Source organism: Chroicocephalus ridibundus, chromosome 2 (genome assembly GCF_963924245.1).
Source record: "Chroicocephalus ridibundus chromosome 2, bChrRid1.1, whole genome shotgun sequence".
Classification (NCBI taxonomy): Eukaryota; Metazoa; Chordata; class Aves; order Charadriiformes; family Laridae; genus Chroicocephalus; species Chroicocephalus ridibundus.
In genome coordinates, this window is record NC_086285.1 from 169,433,389 (window position 1) to 169,448,398 (window position 15,010).

At 64.4% G+C, this 15,010-nt stretch overlaps 1 protein-coding gene across 2 annotated transcripts in view; it reads left to right on the forward strand.

The window, feature by feature from the left end:
* LOC134512327 (casein kinase II subunit alpha-like) overlaps positions 1–15,010 on the forward strand; it is a 36,700-nt gene that overhangs the window by 10,290 nt on the left and 11,400 nt on the right. Inside the window, exons 1-4 of one of the 2 annotated variants that reach the window (XM_063327719.1) lie at positions 9,240–9,859; positions 10,143–10,278; positions 12,567–12,678; positions 14,437–14,538. In XM_063327719.1, coding sequence (XP_063183789.1) covers positions 10,178–10,278; positions 12,567–12,678; positions 14,437–14,538 — 315 coding nt within the window. In that variant the 5' untranslated portion in view covers positions 9,240–9,859; positions 10,143–10,177. Of the gene's footprint in view, positions 1–9,239; positions 9,860–10,142; positions 10,279–12,566; positions 12,679–14,436; positions 14,539–15,010 lie in introns of those variants that run through there. The other variant, XM_063327720.1, reaches the window with a different exon arrangement.

Below are 15,010 nucleotides of genomic sequence, written 5' to 3' on the forward strand. Positions count from 1 at the left end.
GCCTTTAAAAGTCCCTTCCCACCCAAACCGTTCCCTGATTCCACGATTCCTTTTCTCCAGCCGCTGTTTCGCGTGATGCTTCCCTCCAGCTCCAGCCCGTCCCCGTCCCCCTGCCCGCCCTGCAGCCCGGCGGGACGTCCCCGTCTCGCCCTCTGCGCCTCGGGTGCCCGTCACGGGAGGGTTGGCCGGCGCGGGTGACGTTCCCCTTCCCCTCCGCTGTGGATGACGCCGGGGAGCGTGTCACCGGCTCTGCCGTGGGGACTGGGGGCTGCGCCCTCGGCCCGTGCACCTCGGCCCGCCTCCCTCTTTCACACCCGCAGAACGTCTGCGTCCTTCCCGCTAAATACCGGGAGAAGTTGCGTGGTTTGATCCTACGGGCTGGCGGCGGCCGTGATGCCGGGCTGCGGATTGCCCTTATTCCCATCTCCTGGGGAAATCCCGTTTCCCATAAGGAAGCCTCGTCGATCCGCGCTCCGCCGCCGCGCGGTCGGCTGGGTCCTACCTTTGCCCCGCCGGCTCTTTCCGGCCCCGCTGCCCGCGCGCGGGAGAACGTCTCGGGGAGTTGCGCTGTGTTGTTTTCCCCCGGCTTTTCTGCGGGTCCCCCCCCAACCCAAAATGTCACCTCGATTTATTTTTTCGTCACCCAGCGGCGACGCGTGTCCCCCTGGGCCTGCCGATGGCGTCAGATGGGGGATCCCACGTTGAGCCCAGAGCGTTCCAGGCCCCTTTACCCGAAACGGCCCCGACGCCGGGGGCTTCTCTCCGGACCCCAGCCAGGACCGTGAGGGCCGCGGCGTTCAAGACGGGGAGGTCGGGCGAGCCCTTCGCGGAGGCGGCTGGAGGCGGGGAGCTGCCCAGCCTCAGGAAACGCAGGGGGTTCGGTCTTCTCCCACCTCGGCGTTGGAAATTGGGGTTGGAAGCTCGCCCGTATCCCGTATCCCGTACCCGCCGTTCCCGAGTAGCTGGTGCTGAGGAGAGGTTCCGGCAGCTTTTTAAAAAGCCGCGGCCGTTTTAAGCGTGTTTGAATTGCTTAAAAATTGGGGCGCAATCCCTTTGCCTGGGAGGAGCGGGACGCTTGCCGTGCCTTCACCGCAGCGGCTGGGAACAGCGGGAGAATGGTTTTCACTCCGGCAGGCGGGATCTGACCCGGCTCCTGAACTCCGGAGCGGAGAATCGGCCCCGTCTCCCTCTGAAGAACAATCGCACTCCCCTGTTTGCAGCTCACTCCCGGCTTCCCGACCCGCGGGGCTGGGACTTCCCTGCTCTTCCCCGCTCCTTACCCCGCCAGGGAGGTGGAAAGTCAGGAACAGGGGAGTCGGGAGCTGGAGAATTGGGAGCAGGAGATTCAGGAGCAGGGGAATTGGGAGGAGGAGAGTTGGGAGTTGGAGGTTCAGGAGCAGGAGAGTCGGGATGAGGAGAGTCGGGAGCTGGAGATTCAGGAGCAGCAGAGCTGGGAGCAGGAGAGTTGGGAGGTGGAGATTCAGGAGCAGGGGAGTCGGGAGCTGGAGAATTGGGAGCAGGAGATTCAGGAACAGGAGAGTTGGAAGCTGGGGAGCCAGGAACTGGAGATTCAGGAGCAGGGGAGTTGGGATCATGAGAGTCGGGAGCCAGAAATTCAGGAACAGGGGAGTCGGGAACTGGAGAGTTGGGAGCTGGGGAGTCGGGAGGTGGAGACTCAGGATCAGGAGAGTCGGGATCAGGAGAACTGGGAGCTGGAGATTCAGGAGCAGGAGAGTTGGGAGTTGGGGAGTCGGGAGCTGGGGATTCAGGATCAGGGGAGTCGGGATCAGGGGAAATGGGATCAGGAGAGTCAGGAGCTGGAGATTCAGGAACAGGGGAGCGGGGAGCTGGAGAACTGGGAGCAGGAGATTCAGGAACAGGAGAGTCAGGAGCTGGGGAGCCCGGAGCTGGAGATCCAGGAGCAGGAGAGTTGGGAGTTGGAGATTCAGGAGCAGGAGAGCTGGGATCACGAGAGTCGGGAGCTGGAGATTCAGGAACAGGGGAGTCAGGAGCAGGGGAATTGGGATCAGGAGAGTCGGGAGCTGGAGATTCAGGAACAGGGGAGTCAGGAGCAGGGGAATTGGGATCAGGAGATTCAGGAGCAGGGGAGTCGGGATGAGGAGAGTCGGGAGGTGGAGACTCAGGAGCAGGAGAGTCGGGAGCTGGAGATTCAGGAGCAGGGGAGCTGGGAGCAGGAGAGTCGGGAGCTGGAGATTCAGGAGCAGGGGAATCAGGAGCCGGAGATTCAGGATCAGGACGGTCGGGATCGGGGGAGCTGGGAGCCGGAGCGCTCGGCCCCATCAGAGGCAGCATCTCTCCTGGAAACATCTATCCTTGCTTTCCCGGCTGCCTTTTGCCTCCGGGGGTTTGTCAGCTCGGATAGAAACCGGTGAGGCTCCTGCTCCGCACCGTGGCTGCCGGGGCCAGCGGCTGGGCTCTGGGCGGTGGCCGTATCGCTGCCTGAGGCAGGTTGTCCACGGGGCTGTCGGCGTCTGAAATCAGCCGCAGGGATCTGCTTCGGGATTCTCCTGAGTATCCCGGGCTCTCCGTGAGGCTCCCCGGGCTGTCCGGACCTCAGGAGAGGGGACGGTGGCCTTCATCTTCCTTCCTCTTCCCGCTGCGGCCTCTGCCCTTTGGCGTTTCGCCCCACGGTCGGCTATTCGAGGAGCTGCGGCCAAGCTGACTTCGCCTGCCGGCGCCCTCCGCTCTCTCCGCATCCTCCCTGGCTCATCCTGTTCCCAAATGGGCATTTTCGTGGGTTTCTCCTTGGGTTTTTTTCGTGGTAGACGCTCCTGAGAACATTTCTTCACTCGTCGATGAGTTTAAGGCAGGACGTGAAGTTGGTCCCTTCGCCTCTGAGCTCCTTAAAACCTCCCGGGAGAGTCGCGGCGTGCGGGGCAGTGCATCGGCTTCGTGTGCTCCCGCCGGAGTGGGAGCCTTGGCCGGTGGCACTCGCCGGACTCCTCCTCTACCTTCTTAATTCGCATAAACCCATCTCGAAAGACGCTTTTTTTTCATCTGCAGCTCCTCCGGGTGTTTTCCAGCCTTCTGCCCGCGGTGGGTTTACACCGTGTCGCCGTCACTCCGTGAGGGCGAAGGTGGTGCCGAGCTCCGGCTGGAGCCCGGCGTGGATTCCTTCGTTTTGGCTGCCAAAATTCCCCTCGAGCCAGGGGGATGCGTTGAGGCAGCCACGCGGACGACCGCAGAGTGCCCTTGAGTGGGGGCTCCTGTTGGCGCAGCGGCCGCGCTGAGGGACGCGGGGGTCATGAAGAACCTTGGGCTCTGTCTGCAAGGGTTGGGCCCCACCATTGAGGTGTAGAATCGTAGAGTCACAGAATGGTTCGGGTGGGAGAGGGACCTTAAAGATCATCTTGTTCCAACCCCCCTGCCCTGGGCAGGGACGTCTTCAACGCGACCGGGTTGCTCAAAACCCCCATCCAGCCTGGCCTTGAACACCTCCAGGGACGGGTTCCTTGAAGGAGGATGTGAAGGTCCTTGAACGCCTCCAGGGACGGGTTCCTTGAGGAAGGATGTGAAGGTCCTTGAACGCCTCCAGGGACGGGTTCCTTGAAGAAGGATGTGAAGGTCCTTGAACGCCTCCAGGGACGGGTTCCTTGAAGGAGGATGTGAAGGTCCTTGAACGCCTCCAGGGACGGGTTCCTTGAGGAAGGATGTGAAGGTCCTTGAACGCCTCCAGGGACGGGTTCCTTGAGGAAGGATGTGAAGGTCCTTGAACGCCTCCAGGGACGGGTTCCTTGAAGGAGGATGTGAAGGTCCTTGAACGCCTCCAGGGACGGGTTCCTTGAGGAAGGATGTGAAGGTCCTTGAACGCCTCCAGGGACGGGTTCCTTGAGGAAGGATGTGAAGGTCCTTGAACGCCTCCAGAGGAGGGCATCAAAGCGAGTGACAGGGCCGGAAGGAATGTCCTCGGGGACTTTGGGCTTGTCTCGTTTGGAGAGGGGGAGGCTGAGGGGCGACCTCATGGTGCTCTGCAGCTTCCCGAGGAGGGGACGTGGAGAGGGGAGGTGCTGAGCTCTGGGATCCAGGGCCAGGACACGTGGGGATGGGTCAAAGCTGCACCAGGGGAGGTTTAGGCTGGACATTAGGATCACAGAATGGTTCGAGTCAGAAGGGACCTTAAAGATCGTCTAGTCCAACCCTCGGCCGTGGGCAGGGACACCTCCCGCCACACCAGGCTGCTCAAGGAAGCATTTCTTTACCGGGAGGGTGGTTGTCCTGCTTTGAGAACAAACCCTGGAACAGGCTTCTTGGAGCGGCGGTCGTCGGTGTTTAAGAGGACATTTGGACAATGCCCTGGAGAACCTGCTTTAGCTTTTGGTCGGCCCGGAGTCGGTCGGGCAGTTGGACTGGATGGTCGTTGTAGGTCCCTTCCCACCGTCCATCGTTCTGGTCTGTTGAGAGGGGGCTTGTGAGAAAGACGGGGAGGGGCTTTTCAGCAGGGCCTGTTGCCATCGGAGAAGGGGGGAAGGGTTTTGCCCCGAAAGAAGGGAGATGGGGATGAGATCTAAGGAGGAAATCCTTCGCTGTGAGGGTGACGAGGGACTGGAACAGGTCACCCGGAGAAGCTGTGGCTGCCCCATCCCTGGTGGGGTTCAAGGCTGGGTTGGACGGGGGCTCGGAGCCACCTGGGCTGGTGGGAGGTGTCCCTCGTGGCCTTCAAAGGTCCCTTCCCACCCCAAGCATTCCGTGATTGGACTCCGTTCCTCCTCCTCTACTCCGTTCCGTGATTCTGCTCCAGGTGGATGTTTCCTGCAGGCGGGCCGTGGTGGCTTCAGCCGGGAGAGCCGGAGCGTTTGCAGCCGCCGTGTCCCTCTTCTCCCCAGGGCAGCCCCGCGACTGGAAAAGTTCCCGGCACGGGAGTATTTGGGTGGCGCAGCCGTCCTTCTGCGTGTGCTTTCCAGGCTGCTTCTGTCCTTTCGGCCGCTTCCCCGTCGCTTCACTCCACCGTGTTCCTCCGGTTTGTTATCCGGAGCTGGAACGGACGGATATTAAGCCCTTGCTCTCCGCCTCCGCCCGCTCCGTTGGCCTTTCTCTGCCGCCTTCTCCCAAGTCCTGTTGGCAGCGAGTTTGTTTAGTGCCGTGAAGGCTCGATGCTTTTCCCGGAGCCTCAAAGGTCCTGGCCGAGGACAGTCGGCGATCCGACCAGCGGGAAAAGCCCAGCAATAGGGATTTGGAGATTGGGGATTTGTCTCGCGGGGGAGACGAGCTCAGGGAGGGTTTCGGGCTCTCGGCGAGGGCTGTGCCGGTTCCCCCGGCCACCGATGGTCAACCAGGGCCGGCTGGAGGGCAGCGGTGCGCCGTCGGACGGGATGGGTGGCGTTTCCCAACCGGGAGAGGTGCGTGGAAGGGCTTTGGCGGGGAGACCGGGCAGCGTCTCACCGCGGGGAGCGGGGAGCGGGCAGAGGGGACAGTGCCGTCCTGGTGGAGAGCAACCGGCGGCCGCAGGACTCCAGCCAGCGCGTCCCGGGGACGCTTTTTTTGGGCTTCCTGGGGAGGATGATGGTGGCCTTTGAGCTTGCCTGGGGATACGGGATGCTTCCAAGGTGGGGCTCCCCTTGGAAGCGAGCATCACGGGCGGGATGCTGGTGGCCCGTGGGGTTTCCTCCGCCCGGGTCCGTTCCTGAGCCGTGTCACTCGATGGGGTGCTGTAGCGGCCGCGGCGGGGGGACGTGGTGACCCGCAGCCCCCGTTTCCTACGGGATTCAGAGGGATGACTTGGGGGGATCCGTGTCTGCGCTGAGGGGAAGGGCCTGTCCCGCCCGGCGAGCGCCCCGCTTCCGTTAAAAGCCTTTAGAGGCAAAAACCCCCTCTGGAAATGAGCACGCGACAGAGAGGTTGGCTTTTTTTCCCCCCCCACCCCCGAGCTCTTCAGGATAAAAAAAAAAAATATTTGAAAAGTGGGGCGGGATGACGGGGATCCCCGGCTCGTTTCGCCGGCCTCGCGTCGCGAAAGCCTCGGGCGCCGGGGGAACGCGGCGCGGGGAGCGGAGGGGCCGGAGGGGAGAACGCCCGGGCGCCGTCGCGTTGAGCCGTGTTGGATGGGAGCGGGGAATTGCTCCCCGCGGAGTCGCCCCCGGCCCCGGGAAGGTGGGATGGCCACAGCTCCGAGCCGCGGCTCGTTCGCCGCCCCTGCCATTGCTCTCCGTGTCACCGGCGTGGAGCCGGGGGGTCGTGCTGTGCCCGTGTCCTTGGCCGCTCCCTCGTGCCCCGAGCGACGTTCCGGCTATTTTTTTCTCCCTCTCTAATAACTCTGCGGTCGCTCTCTTCTCCCCGTCAGCGCTTTTCACCCCCATCCGCAAATGCCAGCAATGCCGCAGCACAAATGTCACCTCTCCGACGGAGCTGGCCTTCTCGGTGCTGGCTCGTCTCCCTCGCCGCGCTGCCGGAGGATAATCGGGAACGCCGCGTCCGCCTGTGCCCCGGCACGGTCTCTTTGAAGCCGTCGGCCTTGGCTCTTCCTTCTCCGCGGCCCTGCGCTATCCCGGTTTGTTCCGAGCCTGTGCTGACCCTGCCGTGCCTTCCCTGGGATCTTTGCTGGGTGCGGGCAGCACCCCGCGGCGCGCAGAGCGGCAGGAGAGGCTTCCTGCCTCCGGACAACTTTCTTTTTCGTAGAAGCAGGAATCACGGAATGGTTTGGGTGGGAAGGGACCTTAAAGGCCACCCAGTGCCACCCCCTGCCCTGGGCAGGGACATCTTCAACTAGCCCAGGTTGCCCAAAGCCCCGTCCCACCTGGCCTTGAACCCCTCCAGGGATGGGGCAGCCACAGCTTCTCTGGGCAACCTGGGCCAGGGGCTCACCAGCTTCATCGTGGAGAATTTCTGCCTTATTTTTAATCTCAATCTCCCCTCTTTTGGTTTAAAACCCTTCCCCCTCGTCCCGTGGCTCCCCTCCCTGCTCCAGAGTCCCTCCCCAGCTTTCCCGGAGCCCCTTGAGGGCCTGGAAGGGGCTGGAAGGTCTCCGCGGAGCCTTCTCTTCTCCAGGCTGAACCCCCCCAGCTCTCTCAGCCTGTCCTCCCAGCAGAGGGGCTCCAGCCCTCCCGGCATCTCCGGGGCCTCCTCCGGCCCCGCTCCGACACCTCCGTGTCCTCCCGATGTCCCTGGGGCTGGAGGCAGCACTGCAGGGGGGTCTCCCCCGAGCGGAGCAGAGGGGCAGAATCCCCCCCTCGCCCCCCTGCCCACGCTGCTGGGGATGCAGCCCAGGCTGCGGGGGGGTTTCTGTGCTGCCAGCGCACGGTGCCGGCTCATGGGCAGCGTTTCCCCCCCCTCCCCAGCCCCCCCAAGCCCTTCTCTCAGGGCTGCTCTCCATCCCCCCACCCCCAGCCTGGGCTGGCACCGGGGGCTGCCCCCACCCCGGGGCAGGACCCTGCCCTTGGCCCGGTTGGAGCCCAGGAGGTTCACAGGGGGCCACCTCTCCAGCCTGTGCCGGGTCCCTCCGGGTGACATCCTCTGGATGACACAGCTTGGTGTCATTGTCCAACTGGTTGCGGGTGCCCTCGGTCCCACCGTCCGTGTCGTTGCTGGAGATACTGAGCGGTGCTGGTCCCAGTACGGACCCCCGAGGGACACCGCTTGTCACCCATTTTCGCTCTCTGCCGAGCGGAACGTCTCTGCTCCGTGGCCGGGATCCGCGCGCACGCATTTCACCGAGTCGCTGCCGATGGGACCCAGGCGGGATTTTTCTCCGTTTTTCACTTTCTGAGTGGTTTTTATCCCTCCCCGCCTTCCCCAGACCCCGCTCCGGGCCGCAGGGTGCTGCCTGGGCTGGTGGCGCCCGTTAACCTGACAGCCAATTCCTTTATTTTCCTGGATTAATGAGCTCCGCTCGCTCCAGCGAGCGGACGGCAACCCCCTGCGGCACCCGGGGCGGGAGGCGGGGGGTGTGGGGGGGGCCCGATCCTGTTGGTCCAAGCTCTGCTGGCAGCTGCCTCCCTCCGGCTCTACCATCTGGGGAGCATCTACCTTCCGAGACGCTTATTAACCCTCGCCGAGGCTGGTAAAAAATGCCAAAAAAGGGCTGCGGAAATGGCGGGGGCTCCTGGCCCGGCCGGCGCGCCTATCTCTCGATTTACGGATTCGCCCACCGGGCCGTCGACGACGGGGCATTCGGTTACGGCGGGAGCAGGGCCCGCGCCGCTGCGTCAGAATATTTTCTGGTTTGGGTAAAAGAAGGGCTGCGGGGCTGGTTTCCCGCTGCGGCGGGAGGACGGGGACAGCCAGCGGTGCCGACCGAGGGACGTCTGTCTGCCGGCGCCGCGTCCTGCCCTTCTCTCGGCGGGGAGCCGCGTTTCCGTACCCGCCCCTGTTTCCCGGCTTGCGTTTGCCAGCCCAAACGTTCCCTCCGCGGCTGCGTATCCCCTTTCCCGGGCGCTGGCCCGGAGGAGGGCGAGCAGCTGGGCTGGCTCGCAGCGGGACTCTTGGCCCTCTCCTCCGTGGCCCAGTTGGCCGATGCGGCACGTTTTGCCGTGCGGTTGTGCCTGGAGGGTTCTGGCTCGCCAGCACGTCCCGAGGGCTGCCCCGCGGCACGTTCCGGAGGGACCGCCAGCAAGGGGAGAGCGTGCGGTGTCACCGGCCCGGTGGGCTCACAGGTGGTGTCACCGGGCCAGTGGGCTCACACGTGGTCTTACCGGGCTGATGGGCTCACATGCGGTGTCACCGGGCCAGTGGGCTCACATGCAGTGTCACTGGGCTAGTGGGCTCTCATGTGATTTCACTGGGCCAGTGGGCTCACACATGGTCTTACCGGGCTAGTGGGCTTTCATGTGATTTCACTGGGCCAGTGGGCTCACGTGTGGTCTCACTGGGCCGGTGGGCTCACAAGCTGTATCACTGGGCCAGTGGGCTCATGGGTGGTCTCACTGGACCAGTGGGCTCCCAGGCAGTGTCGCTGGGGCCGGTGGGCTCACATGTGGTCTCTCACTGAACTAGTGGGCTCATGTGTGGTCTCATTGGGCCAGTGGGCTCACGTGTGGTCTCACTGGGGCCGGTGGGCTCACATGTGGTCTCATTGGGCCAGTGGGCTCACGTGTGGTCTCACTGGGGCCAGTGGGCTCACATGTGGTCTCACTGGGCCAGTGGGCTCACGTGTGGTCTCACTGGACCGGTGGGCTCACATGTGGTCTCATTGGGCCAGTGGGCTCATGTGTGGTCTCTCAGTGGACCAGTGGGCTCACATGTGGTCTCACTGGGCCAGCGGGCTCACGTGTGGTCTCACTGGACCGGTGGGCTCACGTGTGGTCTCACTGGACCGGTGGGCTCACATGTGGTCTCACTGGGCCAGTGGGCTCCCAGGCAGTGTCACTGGGGCGGGTGGGCTCACATGCAGTGTCACTGGGCCAGCGGGCTCGTGTGTGGTCTCACTGGGCCGGTGGGCTCCTGGAGAGCTGCTGGCCTAGCGCGTCGGGGTCTTGCTGCGGCTCCGCGCGGCTCCCGTCGTTCCCGGTTGTCGGGGAATGGAAAAGCCTCGTCCCCTGCGTCCTTGGGGAGGTGACGGGGTTTGGCACGGGGCTCCTTGGCCTCTGCCAGGGCCGGCTCGAAGCCCTGCTCGTGCCGGGTGCCGAGAGCTGCCTCCGTCCCTGGGGCGGGCAGAGCTCCTTCCCCAGCTTTCTCCGTCTCCCTGGCCGTGTGTGTCGTGTCCCCCCCCCCCGGCCCCCCAGCGCGGTGGAGTTTGTCCCCGTCTCGGGAGATGCCACCTTTGTCTGTCGGCGTCTCCCTTTTACCATTTTCCTCCCGCCGGGGAAGCAGCCGGAGGCCGAAGCTGGCGGGTTCGGGGCGAAACCCACGGCTCCTGGCCGCTGCGGGGACCCTTGGGAGCCGGAGAGCTGAGGGGGTCGGCTAAATGGTGGGCCGAGCGCTTTGGTTGGGGGGGGGTGTGTGGGGGGGGGGTGGGGGGGCCAGGACTGGGCTGGGAAGGGACCCCACCGTCGGCTCTGCGGAGCCCGGAGCCGGCTTCCCAACGGTGACGCGCCGCCGGGCACGGCGTCCCCCCTACCCCGGCTCCGCTCGGCACCCCTCCGCCCCCCGCCCCGCGCAAAAAAAAACCCACCCCCCCCCTCCTCACCCTCCTCTTTCTCTCTCCAGCGTGCCTTGGTCTCACCCCAACTCATGTGTGTTTGTGTTTTTAGGGTGACTGAGGCACTGCGCCTCCGGCCGTGGAAGCATGTCGGGGCCAGTGCCGAGTCGGGCCAGGGTCTATGCGGACGTGAACACTCAGAGACCCCGCGAGTACTGGGACTACGAGTCGCACGTCGTGGAATGGGGGTACGCCTGGGCGGTAGGAGGGGGACCCACGGCAGGGGACGGGCGCCTTTCCGAAGGCAGGTCGTCGAGCCTCCCCCCACCCCCGGCTCCTCCTCCCCGTTGCGACCGCCGCACCCAGCGGAGCCGACAAGGCCACCTCGGTTTTCGGCGGCGGGGCCAGCGGTGGGACGCGGGTCCCGATTCCCCCCCCCCCGGCCCGGGCTGGAGCCGGCGGCTCGGCGGCAGCTTTGCGAGTGGAGCCGCTTGTATTTAAGCGTTTAAAATCGAGCCGGGGCGCCCGGCTTTAAAGCAGGCAAGCGAGCGCTTAATTAAAGCAGCGTGATGAGGGTTCGGCTCGTTATCGCTGGGAAGGGCGGCCGCGACAAAACCTCGGCGCTCCCGCTCCCCGGTGTCCCCGGGGCGCTGATGGGAATGACGGGGAACGACGGCGGGGAGCTTGGGAACGGTCCTGGAGCGAAGCGGGGCGGGGGGGCTTGAAAGGACGAAGGTGAAAGTCTCGTGGCTATTATTTTTTTTTTTTATTATTATTTTTTTTTTGGAGTTCCCCCGAGGACTCGGGTCCCGGAGAACTTGAAACGGAGGCGGCCGGTTGATGGTTTTATAGGACCGGTCGATGGGTTTGTACGTAATGATACGTGTAGGTATTAACGCAGCGCTCGTCCGCGAGAAACGCTCCCTTGCTCGGGAGCGTCGTCCTTCCCCAGCCCTGCGCCCGCCGCCGCCGCCGCCGCCGGCTGAGGGAACGCCGCCCGCCGGGGACGGAGCCTGCTTTTGGTTGGGTGGTTGCGGTAAAAATCCGTAAAACGGGTCTTTTCTTTGAGGCCGCAGCGTCGGCCGGGGCACCGAGGGATGCGTTCCCGGCCTGCGGCTGGCAGCTGGCAGCGGGGCTACCGCCGGGGCCGGATTAGGAGCCCTCCCCGGTGCTCTGCCTCCTCTCTGCCCAAACCCCGCCGGTCGCTGGTACCGGTGACCTAGAAACGAAAAGCTTTTTATCCACTTCCAAATCCCCCGTGCCGGGCGGAGAGCCCTGGGGAGGAGTCCTCAGCCTCTCCGGGAGGGTAATTCCACGTCTTCCGCGAGCATCTCTGGGGGGGGCGGCGGGGAGGGGGGGGTGTTTCACCCAAACAACCCTTGCAGTGAATGTTTTCCCTAGCGTTGACCCCGTGCGAAGACGAGTTAATCCTTCCCCATCTGTAACGCTCCCGTTATTTGGCGGTTGCCGAGCGTCACCTCGGCTTACGGAACGGAGCGGCCGCCGCTCGGGCTGCGCTGGGGCTCCGCTGCCCCGTCCCGGTTCTCATTTTCCTCCGGGTGCTGCCAGGTCACCTCCTGTCTTGTCTCCGGTAATTAGCAATTTGTGAAGTCAAGCTTTCCCAGCCTGGAACGCCCTTTCTTTCCTCAATTTGTTCATCCTTATGGAATCCCCGGGGGGCCCTGCGCCTGCCCTCCTCGCCGCCGCGGCGGCAGAAAGAATCGCCGATGCTTCTGCTCTTGCCTTGGGTGCCCTCGGGTGACCCGGGTCAGACCTTTGCGGGCGTAAATACGGGGAGGTTTCGTGGGCGAGAGTCGCTTTGTTCTGATTTCTCGTACGGAGGATTTATTTTGACGAATCCCGGGGAAGGGGGGGGGGGGAGCGCGAGATCTTTTACACCTCACTACGAAGCCGGGGGGGTGTGTGTGGGGCGGGGGGTGTCCCAGGGGAATTTTTACGCCGGGTGTTTTGTCGGTCTCTGCCAGTAACCGGCTGCTGGCGGGTCCTGGGGTCCCAGGGGAGCTGGTCCTCGCAGCCCGACGCTTCCCCTTCGTAACGGGGACGAGGGAAAGGCGGAAAAGGCATCGCCTCCGGGGGGAGGAGAGCCGAGGGAGGGAGGCAGCGGAGGCGTTTTCGGCGCGCCGGCGGGGTTTGCCGGCGGGGCTGCGGTGCGTGCCAGCGCTGGGGGGGTGGTGGTGGTGGTGGTAGGGCCGGGGGGGTGGCTGTTCCCGAGCTCCCCGTGACGCCTTGCGAGGTCCGGTGTCCGCCGGGGAGCTGCGGCGCCGGCGCTTTGCCGGCGGCGCTTGCGGCCGTGCTCGCCGGGGAGGGGGTCGGCGGTCGGTTTGCACCCTCCTCCGCTTCTCTCCGTCCCTCGGCACCGCGGTACGCTCCAGGTTCCGTAGGTTCTGACCCCCCCCCACCCGCCCCGAGATCGTGACCTTCCCGTGGGAGAAGCGCTGTCTGTAAAGCCGACAGGGCTGTGCTTCCAGCCGCCCGCAACCTCCTCATCCCTTTATTTCTCTGTTTTCGCCAACAGCAACCAAGACGACTATCAGCTCGTGCGGAAACTCGGCCGGGGCAAATACAGTGAAGTCTTCGAAGCCATCAACATCACCAACAACGAGAAAGTGGTGGTGAAAATCCTCAAGGTGGGTGTGTTTGCTCGCGGGGCTGTTCCGCTGCCAGCGCTTCCGCGTCTTCACCTCTTCCTGCCCTCGCCCCTGTGGCCATTGGGGCGATCTTTATCTCGGCTGGGGAAAACATCGGTCCCCCAAAGGCAGAAGTTTCTAGTAGCTCGTCTCCTTCCCGAGCAAACCGGAGTTACGGAGGCAGGGATGGGCTTGGCTGCCGGCGCGGAGTTGTCTTGGGGGAACTCGTGGCTCGGGTTGGCTTGGGTAACACGAACCAGAGACGGCAGCGGGGCGGCGGGGGATTGCAATCCTGCCGTGGAGGCAGAAGGCGAGTCCTGTGCCCAGCCTCCTACGGACGTTCCGTGCCCGTGTCCCCTTTCCCCTCCCTCTCTGTCACCCGCTGGTGTCACCCCTGCGAGGTGGCGGTGGGTGGCGATCTCATCCTGACGTCCCCGGCGCTCCGGGACCGCGGCTGCTCGAGGGGAAGCGGGTTTTCTTTGGGCCTGTTTTGGGTCACGACGTCACCGCTTCAGCACCGGCTCTCGGCTTGCTCTGATCCCAGTCGATAAAATCCCCGTGCTGGATTCGTGGAGCGCCGCTCCCTGCGCCCAGCGAGGGAAGAGGAGCCCGGAGACCTTTCCCGGGATGAGCCGGGCAGCGTCGCGCAACGGGAGGTCGTTGCGGCGCCTGATGGCTCAGCCCTGTGAGCGGGAGCCAATTCCTGCCCCGGGGATGAGCACGGGGACACCCGCCTGTCCCGGGAGCTCGGGCAGGACGCAAGAGGCGGCCGGCAGCGCTGCTTCTCCCGTCTCATCGCTCGTTAGGCTCACGGGCCGCCTTTAGGCTCGTCAGCTTGCGGTGGCAAGCTAATTTCTGTGGTCGCGCTAAGCCCTGTGTAACGACAGGGTCGCACGAGTTACGGACTACGGGGACGGCCTTAAGAATCCTGCCGTCGCGAGAGGAAGGGTGAAGGTGGGAGGAGTATCGCAATTAAGGAGCACGAGAGAAATAACACGTTAAGAAAAAGCTGGGGCCGGGTGGCGAGTGAGAAATGCCCTCGTTAATATATTTGCCGTGTTACCTTGGCCGGCCCGCGCCGGAGAAGCAGAAAGGCAGCTCGAAAGGCAGAAAGAGCGTCCCGTCTTCAGAGGCGGGAGAGGGCCTCGGGTGCTGGCGGTACGTCAGAGCCGTCCCGACGGCGGGGACACAGCCCCGGGGGGGCGACGGGGGCGCGGGCGGGCTGGGCTGCTCCAGCCCTTTCGCGGGATTCTGCTTTTCTTGGGTAACTCTTTCCAAAGCTTCGCCCGAAGGCTTTAAGCCGGGACGCGAAGAAACGAAGCTTGATCTTTAAAACTTTTCGCTGCGGTAGAAGAATCTCCCGACGGTCTCCCCGCGCCCGCGGGAACCTCGGTTCCTTCGGAAGCGGAGCGCCGTTGGAGGGACGAGCCGGCGGGACGCCGTTCCCCCGGGGTGATTCGGGGGGGCGTGGAATCACGCTCCCTCCCTTCTCCCACCCGTGGGGCCGGGTGACGCTGGGGACCCTGTCAGGGCAGAGCCACCCTCCTCTGCGGGGCAGAGGCGGGGGGGGGGTCAGACCTTCCCCCCCTGCCCCAACCCAGACGCGGGCTGGGGGGACCTGGAGAACGTACCCGCTCCTCGCGGTTCCCGTAGCACGAGGGAAGAACCGCGCGCTCCTCCTCCTCCGCCCTCCCCCGGCTGTGCGTGATGGCGGGGGGGTGTCCGCCGGTAACCGGCTCTTGTCTCCTCTCTTGGCAGCCTGTGAAAAAGAAGAAGATCAAGCGGGAGATTAAAATCCTGGAGAATCTCCGAGGAGGCCCCAATATCATCAGCCTGCTGGACATAGTGAAAGACCCTGTGGTAAGGACGGGGCGGCGGGGGGAAGGGGGCAGCTCCGACACCCCCGGCCGGCAGGCGGGGTGCGGGGGGAGCCGTGGAATCATAGGATCGTTTGGGTTGGAAAAGACCCTCGGGATCATCAAGTCCAACCATCAGCCCCGCTCTCCAGAGTTCTCCCCTGCGCCACATCCCCCCCCACCACGTGGAAACGGCTCTTAAACGCCTTCAGGGATGGCGACTCCACCACCTCCCCGGGCAGCCCGTTCCCGTGTCCGACCACTCTGTCTGGGAAGAATTTCTTCCTCATGTCCAGCCTGAACCTCCCCGGCTGCAGCTTGAACCCACTCCCTCGTGTTCTATCGCTGGTGACCCGTGAGAAGAGACCAGCCCCAACCTCTCTACAACGGCCTTTCAAGTAGCTGTAGAGCGTGATGAGGTCTCCCCTCAGCCTCCTCTTCCTCACACTAAACAGTCCCAGCTCCTTCCGTCGCTC